Source organism: Ailuropoda melanoleuca, chromosome 3, assembly GCF_002007445.2.
Source record: "Ailuropoda melanoleuca isolate Jingjing chromosome 3, ASM200744v2, whole genome shotgun sequence".
Lineage (NCBI taxonomy): Eukaryota > Metazoa > Chordata > Mammalia > Carnivora > Ursidae > Ailuropoda > Ailuropoda melanoleuca.
This window is the reverse complement of record NC_048220.1, coordinates 67236717-67254324: the sequence shown is the minus strand read 5'-3', so window position 1 is coordinate 67254324 and position 17608 is coordinate 67236717. Positions and strand designations below refer to the sequence as shown.

At 37.6% G+C, this 17608-nt stretch overlaps 1 protein-coding gene across 16 annotated transcripts in view; it reads left to right on the top strand.

Moving 5' to 3' along the window:
* MCTP1 (multiple C2 and transmembrane domain containing 1) overlaps positions 1-17608 on the top strand; it is a 508366-nt gene that overhangs the window by 421586 nt on the left and 69172 nt on the right. For all 16 annotated transcript variants that reach the window (XR_004624150.1, XR_004624149.1, XM_034656519.1 and 13 more), the window contains one exon: positions 12308-12361. Coding sequence is in view for 14 of the 16 variants with exons in the window: in XM_034656519.1 (XP_034512410.1) it covers positions 12308-12361 (54 nt within the window). In the remaining 2 variants the exon portion in view is untranslated. The remainder of the gene's footprint in view (positions 1-12307; positions 12362-17608) is intronic.

Here is a 17608-nt window from a genome sequence, read left to right as displayed (position 1 = left end):
GCAAGCCTCAAAAACATCTTAAAAATGACTGTTACCACGACTCATTTCCAGTTGGTAGAGGTTAAAAACCCAAACTTTGAAATTAGGAAGACCTGGGATTTAATTCCAGACCTTCCTCTTGTTAGCCATGCATATTTATTCGTTCCCCTGAGCCTCAGTTTCCTCACCAATAAGACAGGGATAATACCCACCTTGCTGAGGTTTTGTGGCGATTAAAGAGACAACATACTGTGTTAAGCATACAGTGCGGGCTCGGTAGATGACAGCTAGGCACCTGCCCCTGTAGAAAACAGGACAAACCAGTGTGGGTACAGTGAGGGTTTAAACACGTCACTTCCTTTTTTGAAAAGTTCCCTTGTAACTGTTGAAAAGGAAAAACAAAGCTGGGGGCATCACAATGCCGGATTTCGAGCTGTACTACAAAGCTGTGATCACAAAGACAGCATGGTACTGGCACAAAAACAGACACATCGACCAATGGAACAGAATAGAGAACCCAGAAATGGACCCTCGGCTCTTTGGGCAACTAATCTTTGATAAAGCAGGAAAAAACATCCGGTGGAAAAAAGACAGTCTCTTCAATAAATGGTGCTGGGAAAATTGGACAGCTACATGCAAAAGAATGAAACTTGACCACTCTCTCACATCATATACAAAGATAAACTCCAACTGGATGAAAGACCTTGATGTGAGACAGGAATCCATCAAAATCCTGGAGGACGACATAGGCAACAACGTCTACGACATTGGCCAAAGCAACCTTTTTCATGACACATCTCCAAAGGCAAGAGAAACAAAAGATAAAATGAACNTGAACTTATGGGACTTTATCAGGATAAAGAGCTTCTGCACAGCCAAGGAAACAGTCAAAAAAACTAAGAGACAGCCCACGGAATGGGAGAATATATTTGCAAAGGACACCACAGATAAAGGACTGGTATCCAAGATCTACAAAGAACTTCTCAAACTCAATACACGAGAAACAAATAAACAAATCATAAAATGGGCAGAAGATATGAACAGACACTTTTCCAATGAAGACATACAAATGGCTAACAGACACATGAAAAAATGTTCAAAATCATTAGCCATCAGGGAAATTCAAATCAAAACCACACTGAGATACCACCTTACGCCAGTTAGAATGGCAAAGATAGACAAGGCAAGAAACAACAATTGTTGGAGAGGATGTGGAGAAAGGGGATCCCTCCTACATTGTTGGTGGGAATGCAAGTTGGTACAGCCACTCTGGAAAACAGTGTGGAGGTCCCTTAAAAAGTTAAAAATTGAACTACCCTATGACCCAGCCATTGCACTACGTACTATTTACCCCAAAGATACAGATGTAGTGAAGAGAAGGGCCATATGCACCCCAATGCTCATAGCAGCATTATCCACAATAGCCAAATCATGGAAGGAGCCGAGATGCCCTTCAACAGATGACTGGATTAAGAAGCTGTGGTCCATATATACAATGGAATATTACTCAGCTATCAGAAAGAACGAATTCTCAACATTTGCTGCAACATGGACGGCACTGGAGGAGATAATGCTAAGTGAAATAAGTCAAGCAGAGAAAGACAATTATCATATGATTTCTCTCCATCTATGGAACATAAGAACTAGGAAGATCGGTAGGGGAAGAAAGGGATAAAGAAAGGGGGGGGTAATCAGAAGGGGGAGTGAAGCATGGGAGACTATGGACTCTGAGAAACAAACTGAGGGCTTCGGAGGGGAGGAGGATGGGGGAATGGTATAGACCGGTGATGGGTAGTAAGGAGGGCACGTGTTGCATGGTGCACTGGGTGTTATACGCAACTAATGAATCATCGAACCTTGCATCAGAAACCAGGCATGTACTGTATGGTGACTAACGTAATGTAATAAAAAAACATAAAAAAAAAAAAAAAAAGAAAAGTTCCCTTGTAAGTGCTCTTGAAGTGGATGGTTTTCCACGACCATCAGTCTTGGTTTTAAGCTTGTAGGTAAAGACAGTGGCATTGCCACAGAAAGATTTCCTGTGTCTGTAATCCCCCTGCTATGTGCATGGAAATCCCACAAAAATAAAAACGGTATTTTTATCAGGGAAAAAAAAAAAGCAGATGAAAATTTGACCAGTCCTCTACAGATGAAAGCTTCTTGGTAACTGAATTTTACAGCAATACCATAAATAAATGCTGTTTTGCAGATCATATCAATAGATATTTGAAAGAAACATTTTTCTTGTTTATTGCAATACAAACCTCCACCAGGCACAAGGCATAAAGACAAAAGCCGGCAGCACTCTGAGCAAAGAACAGGGCATTTTCCTGAAACTATCTTTGAGACCAAAAGCACAGTACTCCTTCCTGACAGCCTGTCTCTGGATGTCGACTAAGAGAAGGAGAAAGGTAAACCTACACTAGCATACCAGGCCTGGGCATGGGGACTAATTTTAATAAATCAGAATAGAACATGAAAATGTCAACTTAATCAAGCATTTAAATTTTATTAATCAAGCCTAATTTTTATGAGTGCAAATAATCACTGAAGCTGGACAAATTTGTTCTCGATTGCATCAGAAACATAATTTTAATATTTAATGGACTGATGAATTTAAATGGAGAATTATCTTTATGAAACATGCTCTTCATAATTTGCCATTAAATGAGAAATAAAAAAAATCAACATAAATCTTACATAAAGGTTATTTAACTAAATGTTGGTACTATAAATATTATAAATGCATTATGCACTAATTTAGCAATCATACAGTACACTACATAAAGCAGAAATGATAAGTGGACCAGGCAAGCTTTTCCTAGAATATAGAGCTCTTGTGTTACATTGTGGGAAGCTCGTGATAAAACGGTTACGGAGGTTTTGTGTGAGGTTTCGTGAACATTCTTTTCATTCAGGCTTTTATGCTGCAATTCACCATTCACCATAGACATTCTTTCCAGTTCAAATGTAGGTCTAAACCCACATGGGCTTTCTTTTGTGAGGTGATTATTCTTTACAAAGAGAGAGAAAAAATATTTTATCATTATTATTTATAGAAAAGGGATATAAAGAAGAAAACTAAAGTTTTCGGACTATATGATTTTTTGACATTCAAAACTCAGTCTATTTTTAGATTTTTCTCACATAATGTTCTCAGGCCTCGAAATATTCTAGGCACGAGAAGAACAGAAGAAAAAGAAAGTCAAATTAGTGTCAGAATATTTTTCTCTACAAATGTCCACCGATTGCCCTCAGCCCTTCCATTATCTCCAACCTACTGCTTCACATAGGGAGTAGCTGTGAATTTCTGTGAAAAGTGAATCAAACCTAGCAGAGCAGTATGGTCCAAAGGTTTGCTAACGTTGAGCTCCAATATAAACGATTTTTTGTTTTGTTTCTAAATTCTGTTGTTCCCAAAAGTGTAGCATTTTCCTCTGTTCCATGTGCTAAAATATACACTTACCTGAAAAGCAACTGCTTGACTATTGCAGCTTTCATGCTCCCACGCCTGTCTGCAGGGGTTAGAGCAATGCACGTTTCTGAGAAGATTGGAGGATGGTACTCTCATAGAGGTCACACCTCTCCCTCCTCTGGCTTTGCAGAAAATGTTTTAAATAGATAATGTGGACTTTTCATACATACTTAAAAAATAAAAATTCCTAAGATTGTTTCAGAATTTCAAACATTTAAAATTGTGCCTTTTTAAAAAAATAACAAATTCGTGGTTCTGGAATGGAAATGTGGTTTTGTAAGAGGCTTAAGTATATAATTTTCTTCTTTATTTGAAATCTGTTTACTTTTCGTGGACAAAAATATTTTCCTTTGAAAATACTAAATTTGATAAAATCCATTAGTGGAAGTCTAGTTATCTTTTAATTTCACTTTGCAAAGCACATTAAACAACTCCATTTTGGGTTTTTTGTTTTGTTTTGTTTTGTTTTTTTGTGGGGGGTTTTTTTTTTTTGGCTTTTTGTATACTTTTGTTTTTCTAACTTGACCAAAAAGAATAGTTTCAAAAAAGCATTATTATTTAAAAAGCACACTGTAGGTTAATAGTTGACCTATTTTTCCCTGCTCAGTCAAATTAATATGCGATATCCTAAGGACACCAAGCTTAGAATTTTCCCTGCTAGCGAAAATACAATACATTGTGAAGCCTTTAGATGGAGACATAGTTCAAATAAACACTAGAATTCTGTTCCCAGTGCTTTGTGTAAGTAAAAGAATGGACATTTAAGAATACTCAAAAGGAAGTATGAAAAGAAATTCATTTAAGATGCTTATACTGATTATAGAATTTATATTATATTTAGTCTTTCGTAATGGAAGAGGTTTTCTGCATATTAAGCTGACACTTAAAAAAATAAAAGGTTACATCTTCTTGGCCAGTAAAGTAAATTTACTGCCCTTGCACCTTACAGCAAAGCATATTATACTGCAAATAAGAACGTTGTTGTTGATGATGCGGAATACAGGCTGTATGTAATCAGTGGCATGCATCAAAAGTCATCTGATAGCCACATTAAAGCCACATTTCCTATTAAGAATCAGACTCAATTACAACGTGGCACTTCCCAGAATGAGCCAAGGAAATGCATTCTGCAAGAAGAAATAATTGTATTTGAGTGTCTCTGTAAAAATCAGGAAGTCTTTTAGCAGTAAGTAATAACGCTTTTCTTTTTAGTCTGCCTTCTTTTGTATCGCAATATATTCAACCTCACTGGCAAGCCTATCACACTAATTATTATTACATCTAGTGGTTCAGTTATCTTGATGACTACTGTAGCTGAAATACTCCAAGGTCAAATCTTTAATAGCACGAATCAAACTAAGCAGCCATCATACATCCAGTTCCTTTTGAGATATACTGGATGAAACAGGATATCCCAGACCTGTTTATGAGTCTTATTATTCTTCCAGACGTGGAGAAAATTATACGTACAGCTTAATTATGCCGTTTATTTTGCAAAAGTTCCTTCTCAAAAATTTTGTGAGAAGCAGATGTGCTGTTGCAAAAATGACAGCAGAAGTGCACCTATAATGATCTTACTGACCGCAAAAGTCTTTAGCTGACTTTGGTTGACCAGAGGTCAACTCTGGTACTTTTCGGTGATCTGAAAGAGTCTGAGTGTTTATATGCATCTTCTCCATCCATAGGCTTCCAGTAATTTCATATGATATTTACACATGTAATAAATTCATTGGCACACAAATGCATGCTCTGCTCGGTTTCTGCAGACACAGAATGGTATAAATGAACTCCAGACCATGTTGAAGAATACCGCTCTCTCCAAATTCCTCTGTATCTCTAGGGTGGAAATAGGCATTTAGTTTGTAATGTGTCCAAATATAAGCATCTGTACACATTTGGATGTTCTATGAATATGAAATTAAATATGAAACTTCTTTCTTTTGTGACAATTTTCTTTCTTTAATTTTTTAACATGCAGTTGCACATCTGGACAGCAGTGATTTCTTCTTTAATTTAAATGTGTTGCTTTTTTATAGACCGTGTTTGAGTAAAGCAATTTGAATTGTGCAACTATTCATTCTGAACATAGCAAAACATCTATTTAATTCAAAGATTATTTCCAAGGAAAAAAGTAAACATAGGAAAGAAACTAGTTTGTGTCAGCTTTGACTTGGGGAGTGTTTGGCTTTGTGGTTCGCAATACTTACCTTACAAGGGTGATATAACCAAGATTCTTTTGGTTTCTTTTTCTTTGAAGAGTAGTAAGTAAGTGGAGGACTTTATTCCTGGGCAAATCAAAATACAAATTGTTTTAAGAATTATTGGTGGACCTTTTAACCCCCTTTGGTCACTTTTGTTTTAAAACACACCCTTTAACTTGGCATTGTAATTAGTATTCACTGCCCCACGATGACTTTAACAATGAAGTTTACCTGAATCCACTTTTTCTCATCTCTTCACTGTCTTGGTCTTCCTTTTCTGCATCCTCTTGTCCCCTCCCTTATACATCATTGTCTGGGGCAGGAGTATTAAAGATGTCGTACTTGTATTCAGATTACCGACACCATTATTAATATTTTCAGCCAAGTAAAATTTTATTTCCTTGCAAATCCTAAAGTGTTTCAGTTGTGTTGAATTATAATTAAAAGTCATAATATGAAAAGAGCTCCTGTGCAACTGTATAATATACAGATGCAGTTTTGCCCCATTTGAAAATGGATTTTTAAAAAGTACAGCCACATATTATATTTTATATGTTAATGACAAATGCTCAACAAATACGGAATATGAAAGAAGAAATATTACGCTCATTAAAATAATGTTATCTGCTTATTCTTTGGCTGTAATGTAGGTGGCATGCTGCATTTGGGGCTGTCTACGTGTGTTTTTAAAAATGTCATCTTTATTAGTATTACATTCAAGGAATAGTACCAAGAATCAGTTTCTTCCAAGACCTTGCTCTGGTGTGTGGCATATAAGTCTGTGACGAGCGACATTACAGAAGGTCATGTCAGTTTTAACTGCTTGCATTACATCTTTCTGATTTCCCTAGTGCCCTTCCTTTGTTTGATTAATACTACTTGCTTTCAAGCAGGGTATCAGAAAGCATAATTTGGAAAGAGAATTCTAGAGCCGAACTGAGAGATCCCCCTTCAAGAAAAGGGAAAGAAAAAAGAAAAAAGAAACTTTGGAAAAATATCTTTTCTAACACATGCATTTTTTTCAACGCTCATTTTTTTTTCTCAAGGAAATCCTGCATATGTGTTGTTATTAAATTATTGTTGACAAATGTTTGGGCAACTGGACTTCATATACTTGAAAACAGAACTATGTAGTCCTTATGTGGTTTTATTTGAAGAGGAAAGAGCTGGAATTTGAGACTCCTTTATTTTGTTTTCCTTTGTTAAGTGTTAAATTCTGCCACACTCTTTCTAAATGTAGGTGTTACTTGAGTTCTCTGGGAAAGGTTGCAGTTTTGTGCAGTCATTAAATGCACTTTGGTGATGTGTACAGTTTGTTTTTAAAACCTCAGGTTGCAGTTACTGTACTCATTGTATTTGGCCAGGGCTCATGTCTTCAAGCACAGCCCTTCCTCTGAGACATTCTTGCCTTAGCAGCTGTCCATTTCATTGGTCCGTTAAAGCATGAAAATTAGTGGAAGCATTATCATTTTAAGGGACAGTTTTGATCCTCACCTCTACCTGTGTCCCTTTATGTGTTTCTTAGTGTCTGCGAAACATGAATTGGAATTTCATATGTGATAAAGAACACTGACTAGTTTGCCCAGGACAAAAAATATACATAACTTAATTTTTAAAAATTAATGTTGAGAGGCACCTGGGTGGCTCAGTCAGTTAAACGTCTGCCTTCTGCTCAGGTCATGACCCCGCTCCTCCCTCTCTCTCTCTCTGTCTGCCACTACCCCCGCTTGTGCTCTCTCTTTCTCTCTGACAAATAAGTAAATAAAATCTTTTAAAAAAATAATGTTTAAAATAAAACTGCGGTTAAGCGTCTGCCTTCGGCTCAGGGCGTGATCCTGGCGTTATGGGATCGAGCCCCATATCAGGCTCCTCCCCTATGAGCCTGCTTCTTCCTCTCCCACTCCCCCTGCTTGTGTTCCATCTCTCGCTGGCTGTCTCTATCTCTGTCGCATAAATATAATAAAATAAAATCTTAAAAAAAATAAAATAAAATATCATTAAATTGATGTTATTTTTCTTTTCACTAATAGTTAACCTTTTTGAACACTTACTTCGATACAAGAACTGTGCTAAGTACTTAAAATACATTATTTCATTGGGTCCTCAGTCAACACTGTGGGATAGGTGCTATTATCTTCAGTTTCCAAGGCGCCTTAAACTTCACCTGAGCAAAATGTAATAGTGGGACACATCCTGAAGCAGCTTAAAGGCATCTGTAGGAAAGCGTCTGTATTATAAATCCTCACTTGTAGATGTTTATGATCTAACATTAAAAAGGCACTGGAGGAGGGGAAAAGCCCTCGCTAGAGCGCTAAAACACAACACAAAGGCCTCTCGCTAACACAACACTTTTCTGCCAAATGTAAGAGCAAATGGTTGTATTGGGTGGTTCTCGCTGCACATTTGTAGAGCAATTGTGCGTAGCCAATTACCCACTTGTGCAGGGTGAGAACAGTTTGGGTTTTGCAAATGAAGAGCTTGATTCTGTAGACCTCTTTGAGTCTTTCTTGAACATAAGATCTGCAGCTGATTTGGAAAATGTGTAAATTAAGCTATTGGCTTATGTTTAGATAATATTTTGAATTTTTAAAAATTAACTTGAAGGTAGTAGAAATCTCCAAATCTTAAAGGTTAAATGTGTATGCTTTCTGTTTCCGGGCCGATTGGGAAGGCATTTTGAATATTTGCTTTTATTAGTCGGCATCACTGATTAAGTATACATCTTTCCAGAAAAGCTAGTTCAGGTCTGGGAGCTAGTTCAGTTCTTTTACGTAAAAGCCTGTTGAGGCCTATGAAGAATAGATGATGCTTTCATCTGTTCATTCTATCAACAAATATTTCTGGAACACCTATTAGCATCTGACAATCTGCTAGACAAAACCCAACACCATTCTTAATTCCCAGCACCTGCACTATGATCGTAAGTACTGAAGAGGAGAGGCATGTAATACATTTTTAATAATTACTACCAAAAACATTGTTTGAGTTTATGCACAGGAGTAAAAGTATACTTGTAGTATTACTTTTTCCTTGACATATTTGATAAATGAGTTTGCGTGGGTAATTTTAGTAAAACGCTACTTAACCAGATCATCCTGTTTTATACCTCCACTATATACAGCTTTTACTGAAAACTAAAATGGATCATAATGACCAACCTAAAAAAATCACTTAATCTAAATCGATCATTTTATTAAAGATACTAAATTGTAATCATTTAAACAAAACTTAGGAGAGCTAGGTGAATTCTTCCCCCCACCCCTACCCAAGAGCTGGGCAGGGGGTGAGAGCTGATTTTGTGTTGTCCCATTGTCTGGGTTTGAGTTCTGTTTCAGCTACTTGCTGTGTTAGGTGAATTCTTTGGAAGAAATACAATGTACTGAAATACTGAGGCTGTTTCTCGCATTTAAACCTCCATCAAAAATAGCCCAGTTTGGAATTGCCTGGCATATAGCACCATGATTATACATTGTTACTATTATTGTCTCTATACTTCTGAATACCTTAAAATTTCAGGAAATTAAAAGTCAACATGAAAGATTAGCTTATAGTCTCCATTTAAATTCTACTGAATTATAAACCTCTAGAGGGCTGACATGAGTATAGATGAAATGTCTGTGTTATTCATCTTTGTATTCCCGCAGTACCTAGCACTGTGTTTCTTGGCCAAGGGGCTTCACAATAAATGCTTACAGAGTTGCTGAATATAGTTAGAATGTTAAAAGTCCTTCTTTCTTGCTGAGGCTGAATTGCTTTATATGTCTTCAAAATAAGTGTAAACTTTCACCAGATATTGGAAACAGCACATTGTGCTACCATGGTTCTTTCGAAATGCCAAATGTCCAGAGGAAAGACCACAAAATTCTACCATGTAATAGAAGATTTAAAGTATGACATTAAATTAGGAACAATCTCACAGGTTGTCAGATGCTTTGGGTTATATATTGGTTTATGAGAAATGGAGGTTTGCATTTGGGCTATTCTTTTAAATCAACTAATGCTTTTAGAATATTTCAGAACAATTATTAGATCACTGAGAGTCCCAACATGTTATCTCAGTTTTTGTAGCTCTTTGCATAATACAGTCTTAGCTATTGAAGTTTTCACTCATAACATATTCCTGTCTGTATCATAAGCCACATGAAAGAAGCACTCGCTGTCTCTGTCTTTTAAAGTTATGAGCTTTCGGAGAAAGATTTAAAAATATTTAATAACCATGATTCTATCGAGTTTATTCAGAAATAGAAGTACAGACTGGATAAAAAAGAAAAGCACCACAAGAATTAGAAATTATATGAAGTGCCATGAATGTAATCAGAAGGTGGCACTTAACTGAACAGCAACCCTCCCCAAAGTTTTTAAATTTTTGGTTTCCATGGAGAGAGAGAATGTGTGTGTGTGTGTGTGTGTGTGTGTGTGTGTGTGTGTGTGTGTGTGTGTAGGTATATAAAACCATAATAAAACACCTGAAACAGAGTGATGTCCCATTTGTAATGCCACAGTTACATGTTAATCAAGGAAAGGGTAAATGATTGAGCAAATCCAAAATGACTATTCCATAATGCTGAAGTAAACTAGGAGTCATTAAAAAATACATTCTTGTCTACCCACCTACCTGGATTATATATACATATTATATATATTTGATTATTGAATACATTTCTAATTTTCTTTCAGTGTCCATTCTCATAATATAACCCTTGTATAAAATCAGATTTAAAATGAGAGTTTCCAGTAATTCACCAAAATTGAAAAGTAATACAGAGATAGTCAAAAGTTGACATTTATACGCAAGAATTAAATCTGGAGGCTCGATGACACCAAAACCACAAATGACAAAAGGAAAAATTAACAAATGGGACTACATCAAACTCAAAAGCTTCTGCACAGCAAAACAAACAATTAATAAAAAGACAACCTACAGAGGGGGAGAAAATTTTTGCAAACCATATGTCAGATATGGGGTTATTATCCAAAATATCTAAAGAACTCAGTCAACTCCCTAACAAGAAACCAATCCAATTTAAAAATAAGCAGAAGAACTAAACAATTTTCTAAAGAGGACGTCAAAAAGGCCAAGAGATAGATGAAAAGATGCTTAACCTCACTAATATCAAGGAAACACAATTGAAAACCACAACGCCGTATCACCTCTGTATCAGTGGACCACTGAGTTAGCTAATGTCTGTTACAGCGGCTGTCATCAGGTAGAGACAGTAAGTGCTGTGGAGCATATGGTGAATAGAGAACCATATACATCGTTGGTGGGAATGTATATTGGTCCAAACACTATGGAGAGCAATAAGGAGTTTCCTCAAAAAAACAAAAAAAAGGTAGATCTGCTGTATGATCCAACAATTACACTTCTGGGTACATACCAATGAAAACAGGATATCCAAAAGTTATCTGCACTCCCATGTTTGCCACAGCATTATTCACAAAAGCCAATATATGGAAACAGCCCAAACACCCATCAGTGGATGGATGGGTGAAAAGGATGTGGTACATATACACAGGGAATGTTACTCAGTTACAGGAAAGGAAAATAGCATCCCTTTTGTGACAACATGGATGGACTTTGAGTACATTAAAAGCAAGATAAGTCAGTAAGTGTAGTACCATGTGGTATCATTTATTTGTGGATTCTAAAAAAGTTAAACCTATGAAAAAAAAAAAGATTGTAAAATGGTGGTTACCTGGGGATGGAGGGCAGGGATAGCACTGATGGTGTCTAAGGTACAAACACATGACAGGTAGTAAATAAGCCACAGAGCTCTGATGTACAGTGTAATGAACATAGACAATAATAGTGTACAGTAATTATGTAACATGGTAAATATTGCCACATTAGCAATCATAATACAATATATAAATGCATTCAAGTAACACGTGGTGTACTTTAAACTTAGCCAATGTTACGCATCAAATATATGCAATAAAAAAATTAAAAATAAGGGGCGCCTGGGTGGCGCAGTCGTTAAGCGTCTGCCTTTGGCTCAGGGCGTGATCCCAGCATTCTGGGATCGAGCCCCACATCAGGCTTCTCTGCTAGGGGCCTGCTTCTTCCTCTCCCACTCCCCCTGCCTGTGTTCCCTCTCTTACTGGCTCTCTCTCTCTGTGAAATAAATAAATAAAATCTTTAAAAAAAATTAAAAATAAGTAAAAGTTGAGCCATGAAAGCTATTAGCTTCATGCCATAGACCAGCAACATAAATCAATGAAAAGGTATTGTACTTTACCTTAGAGTTTGATGAGAAGTGAATTAGAAATAACAGAGCTGTTTTCTGCTTAGTTATCTGATTCTGAACTTAATGTGTCTGATTAATACAGACAGTGAAGCAGGTAAAAAGGAAATCTCCTGATTTAAAGCATCTCTCAAATTAATGTTAGTTTACCTTATGCGCATTGCGGATTCTTTAGGTTGTCACAGAACATTTCACACAAATACGGTTCCCCCGACTGGGATTCAGTTCCCTGGTTTTAATCAATTAAAAACATCGCGTTTTCCTCATCCCTATCTGTAGATCAAACATTGCCTCTCTGTGCGTCTGTTTCAAATGTTAATAAAGTTTTCATTTCCAAAAGGTTCAAAATGACAGAACAAAATTCTCTCCTTTAAGAGCACGAGAATGACTTCTGTTTCTGTCTGCAGGTAGTGGAGGACATGCTGGAGGACGAGGAAGAAGAAGATGACAAAGATGACAAGGTAATTATCTTTCCCAGCACTTGGGTACCAGGGGATGGGGAAATGTAGACATGACACTGTTTTCACAGACAGTTAAAAAGGGAGTTGAAGTGTTTGAGTCCAGAAAATTGGACAATGCTGTTTATCATCCTAACAATGCCACTGCATGTTGCAAAGAAGGAGAGAGGGCTATAAATCCTCTTCGCTTTTGTCCAGAGCTGGGTCAAATATTTTTCTGCCAGGAACAAAAAAAAAATTATTCAGCTTGTCTGGAACATGATAGCTCTCGTGAAGATAACGGCAGTGACAACTGGTTTTGAAGGGCAAAAATTTGTCCTATCTTGAGTATTACAAATTGGGCTGCACTTTGGAGGAAGGGAGAAGGGGAAAAAAGAGCAGCCTGCTTAAGTTGAACATGGATATTGTCATCTGTAATTTTCAAGGAATTGCTCAGCAAAAGCACACACGTGTGTGGGGAGGGCTCCGGAGCGCATTTAAATAATCCCAGTGCTCACGGCCCCTGCCTAGACTTGACTTGGAATGGCTCTGTGGCTCCTTGGTCAGGAAAGCTTGTTGAGAGGTTATTTTCTGATTGCCGGTTGACATGGGAATGGTGACCACAGTAAAACAAACAAACAAACAAAACCAGCTAGTTTCTGGGATTGCTTGGACTGGTTGTCCCCTGGGAAGAGGGGACAACTAGAGGGGTGAATTAGAATGATCTTGCACACTGTAGCAGTGTCTGGGGTCAGAAGGAAGGCTTTTTATGGAAAGGAGGAGAGTGATGCTGGTTTATCAAAATCCTTGAGCATTTCTAGATCAAAAATCTACAAAGTGCTAGAGTGAGACTGGGAGGGAAGAGAGACTATCATTCATCATTTCCAAATTGTTTAGCATATAAAACCAGATTTTGACCTTCACTGGAATCTGAGTTCTGTGAGTAAAGCAGTGAATTTTTTTTTTAAATAAAGAACAATAGTGTATCTTAATGTATGCCCTTGACCTTTGATTCTAGTAGAGATGTATAGTTATATCCTGGTATAAGAATTTGCACACTGGTAGCAAGCGTTAGAAATGTAAAAACAAACAAACAAACCAAAACCAAACAAACAAAAAAACCCACAGTGGTTAGTCAAACTCCCAAATGATTTTTTTCTTGGCTAATAGTCAATGCTAGGAGGAAAATAAAAACATAGACACACACATGCACACTTTCTCCCTTCTAATGCCGTTCCAAACATCTTAAAATTGATAGAGCTTTTAGGTGAAATTTTTCTTCTGTACATCATTTAGTCATTAGCGACATCGTCAAACATCCACTAACAAAACCTCCTTTCTACAAAAACACATATGTGCTTGTTTTTAATGTTAAATAACATGAACATACCCTTCTGGCAATAAATGATACGATTTATTGTTAAGGTCAGTTGTAGAGCTGTAGAGAGCTTGTATTTTAACTCAACATGCCAGCTCTGAATCATCATTTCTCTGCTGATAAACACTGAGCCGCCATCCATTTATGGCCATTTTCCCTTGCTTGTTGCTGCTTTATTATTAAAGCCACCATAAAGATTCATTCCAGCAGCAGGCGTTCCCTCCGAAATGTTAATAAATGGAAACCCTTAGTGAAGTCTAGTACTTCAGTGTCCCTGCTTGAAGTCAACCTGGGTTTTTTTTTGTTTTGTTTTGTTTTCGTTTTTGTTTTAGCCAGTTGGTTGATACTCCAACTACTCATCTCCCCTTGATGGTCATTTTTTTAATAGAGAGGATGTTAGGAGTGGGAAGCGAATAGACACCTGGTTAACCAGCTCCCCAAAACCTAGATGTCAAGTGGGACATGCCAGGTGGAAACAGCACCAAGCCTCTGGAGTGGCATCTATTGTAATCTAGTGTGTAGATGTCTGAAACTGACACCCTGGTTCCAACACATTTTCAGATCTAGTTACCAAAGTTGATTGAAAGTGAGTGCGTAAATTACTGTGTGAATTCAGCCCTATTCTCATGCACAGGATGCTGACAAACTGTGTTTTCCATATGAAAAGATGGTGAGCTGATTTTCATAAATCCAACCCTTTATTCAAGTGATACGTAAGGAGGCTTTTCTTTTCTACTCATAATACAATTGATAGCATAAAAATCACATCTGAACAAAAAAGAAAATCTCAAGTATAATAATTTACAAAAGACTTTCAGGGGCTTGCATAATGGAAGAACTCTAGAGTGGATGTGTTAAAATATAAAGTTTTTCCTATAAGAAATGGAAATATGAAAGGATCCTTCGAGTTTCCATTTAGCAGGCTCCGTCTCTGGGCTGGCTGTCAGAGTGGTAAAGGTTGTAAGTCTTGGCTATCAGTGTGTCTGAGTGGGAGAAGGGTCATTTCCTACTTTAAAAAATTCATTGGTTCCTCTGTTTAAAGTTTGTGTATAGAGTCAAGCGTAATGGCATTTCAGGAGAAAACAAATGTGTTTTTTGCCATATGAGCAGGTAGTGACCTCTAGCTCTCATTATTTCTCTGTTTTCTCATACGGTTTAATAGTGGGGTCAGGTCAGTGAGTCCTCTTATAGGATAAAAGTAAAAAAGATTAATAAATGTGCCAAAACCTCACTTTAATTGAACCTGAAGCATATGTTGCAAGTATGTAAAATATGTCCCAGATGTTTAGCCAGGGCCGGTTTCTTGGCTTTCCCTGATTACCACAAGGCAGCCATTAGTCCTCTAACCTTTGGACTTGGGGGTAAATGGGGTATTACGTGGCACAGAATGAGAGCACCTGTTTTCCATTCAGCAAAGACCCCTGGCAGGCTTTGCCTAAGCCTATCCATATGTTTTCACTTAGCAGATTGTTGGGCGATTATGAAAAGTGTCTTTCTTTAGAGGCAGCGTTGATATTAGTCACTCACAATGAAAGGGCAAGTCATTGGCTACTTGACAAGGTCCGTGTGGGCATAAACCGACATCGTTTATTTCATTTCGTCTCGAAGCGTTTTCCCTCTGCATCATTATGGAGACGGCAAAGACACAGGTACAAAAAGGTGAAGCAGACAGAGATTATAATTCCTCTGCACAACAGTCGTGTGAGAGCTTTTCTTTAGCGCTGACTTTAGCACCTGGGAGGATTTTGGTTAAAGTTGGTCAAAGCTAAGTCATGATTCACCTGGATCCCCAGATCTTGAAGCTTTTCCACACCATGACTTTTTGAGTATTCTTTTTGTCCTGTGTCCTCCCTTTTTATTAAAACAGCTGATCGTTATTGAGGTGAGGGCTTGTGATCCTCAGACTTCACCTCCATTCAAGAATCCATTGTCCACATTGGCTTTAATCTAAAATTAGGTGCCTTTTCTCTTCATCCTGTTCCATGGTTTTCACAAAGACAGAGAATATGGGTATTAAATGGTGGGTCTTCATTATGAATCATTGGCTTGTTAATATTTTCACTTATCTGCATTAGGTAGCAGCACTTGTGAAGCTGGGCTGGAGATGAAATTTCTTCTCAATCGAATGTTAGGAAGACATCACCCTGTGTTCTCCATTCCCTTTGTTGTAGACCATTCTCTATGCCGTCAACCACAAAGTCACAATTTGATCTGATTTTTGACCTGACACCAAATCCTGCCTTTGTGGTTAATAGAATGTCTTAGTAAATAAGGCTTAGCTCAATTACCCAGGTGGGGTTATCAATAAGCTGTATAATAGTGTTCTGACCGTGTTATTTATGATAATACAGTGGTCAATCTGCATAATCTAGACATCTAATTAATGAAGATCAGCTTTCGTTTTGTAGCTTAAAAAGTTTAGGCATGCTTCCCATGGTGTGTCCTACCCTTGTAATGGGATCCAGCTGCAATACCAGGAAGGAGAAGATAGAATGCAGGTTTTCCTCAGGAGAAGCATAGATTCAAATGCATGGCATACTACTAATGTTTATTAATAAAAATACTAAAGTGTTCAGGCATTTATGCTTACATTGCTTCTCCTTTTTCTTCAGCCATTAGGTCAGGGTTACTGTGTTTCAAGATAACTAGATGCAATGAGTGAAACATATCTGAGTTCCTTCAAAATACTCAGATTGTTTGCTTTAATTCTCAGAATCTGTGATATCGGTTTGATTCTCCAGCACTAAACATGTGTATAATATACCCAAGGTGCATACTTCTCTGCATCTCAAATCAAGCATGGGTGGAAGGAGATAACTCTAATGTGTGATAGGACAGAAGATTTTAATCTGACAAAATGGCATTTTCTAGTTACATTCAATAAGATAATTACATGGTGGGGAAGCAGATCAAAGCTTTGGAGAAAGGCAAGGAAAGAGGAGTCAAGAAAAAAAATTCTTAAAAAGAAATCTTAACTCACATTTAACTGAAATAGCATTATATTAGTTTATTGGTTTCCTACTACTGCATAACAAATGGCCACAGACTTGGAGGCTTAAAACAAACCACATGTTAGTTTGCTCCCAGTTGGGTAGGTCAGAAATGTAGGCATGGCTCAACTGGGTTCTCTGCTCAGAGTCTAACACTCAAGGTATCAGTCAGGCTGAGTTCTCATCTGAGGCTCTACAGAAGAATCCACTTCCAAGCTCACTTGGGCTTTGGTAGAATTCAGTTCCTTGTATTTGGAGGACTGAAGCCCTTGTCTTTCCTATTGGCCTGTCACTCCTAACAGTCACTTTCCATGGTCCCTTCCATCTTTATACCCATCAGTGGAGAATCTCCCTTCTGGCAAATCTCTGTCACACTTGAACTCTCTTTCTTCAGGAAGAGCCTAGTCTCTTTTAAGGGTTCACCTGATTAGGTCAGGCCCACCAAAGGTAATCCTTTCTCAAAGTCCACTGTGCCACATACCATAACCTAATCATGGGATGACCACCCCACTGTATTCTTAATTCCCTTCACATACAAGGGGAGAGTATTATACAGAACATGTACACCAGGAAGTGGGAATCTTGGCAGTCAACTTAGAATTCTGCCTACTACAATCATCTAGACCCACTAGTTCAAATGTATTTTAAAAAGGGGAAATTGTGCTTCAGCCAAACATAGGTGCATTGCCAAAGGTGATATAGACAAGTGTCAGAGCCAGGGCTGAACTCAGATTTTCCAAGTTTGGCATCTTTACCATTTCCTAAAACTAAGTTTCCCAGGAGAATAAAAATCAAAGAACGGATGCAAATTACCTTAGACCTGATCTTCAGGTGTTCTGGTAGCATAGTCAGGGAGTATACCATCCATCCCAGCTAGGAGCTCTTTACTTCTAGGTTTCCAGT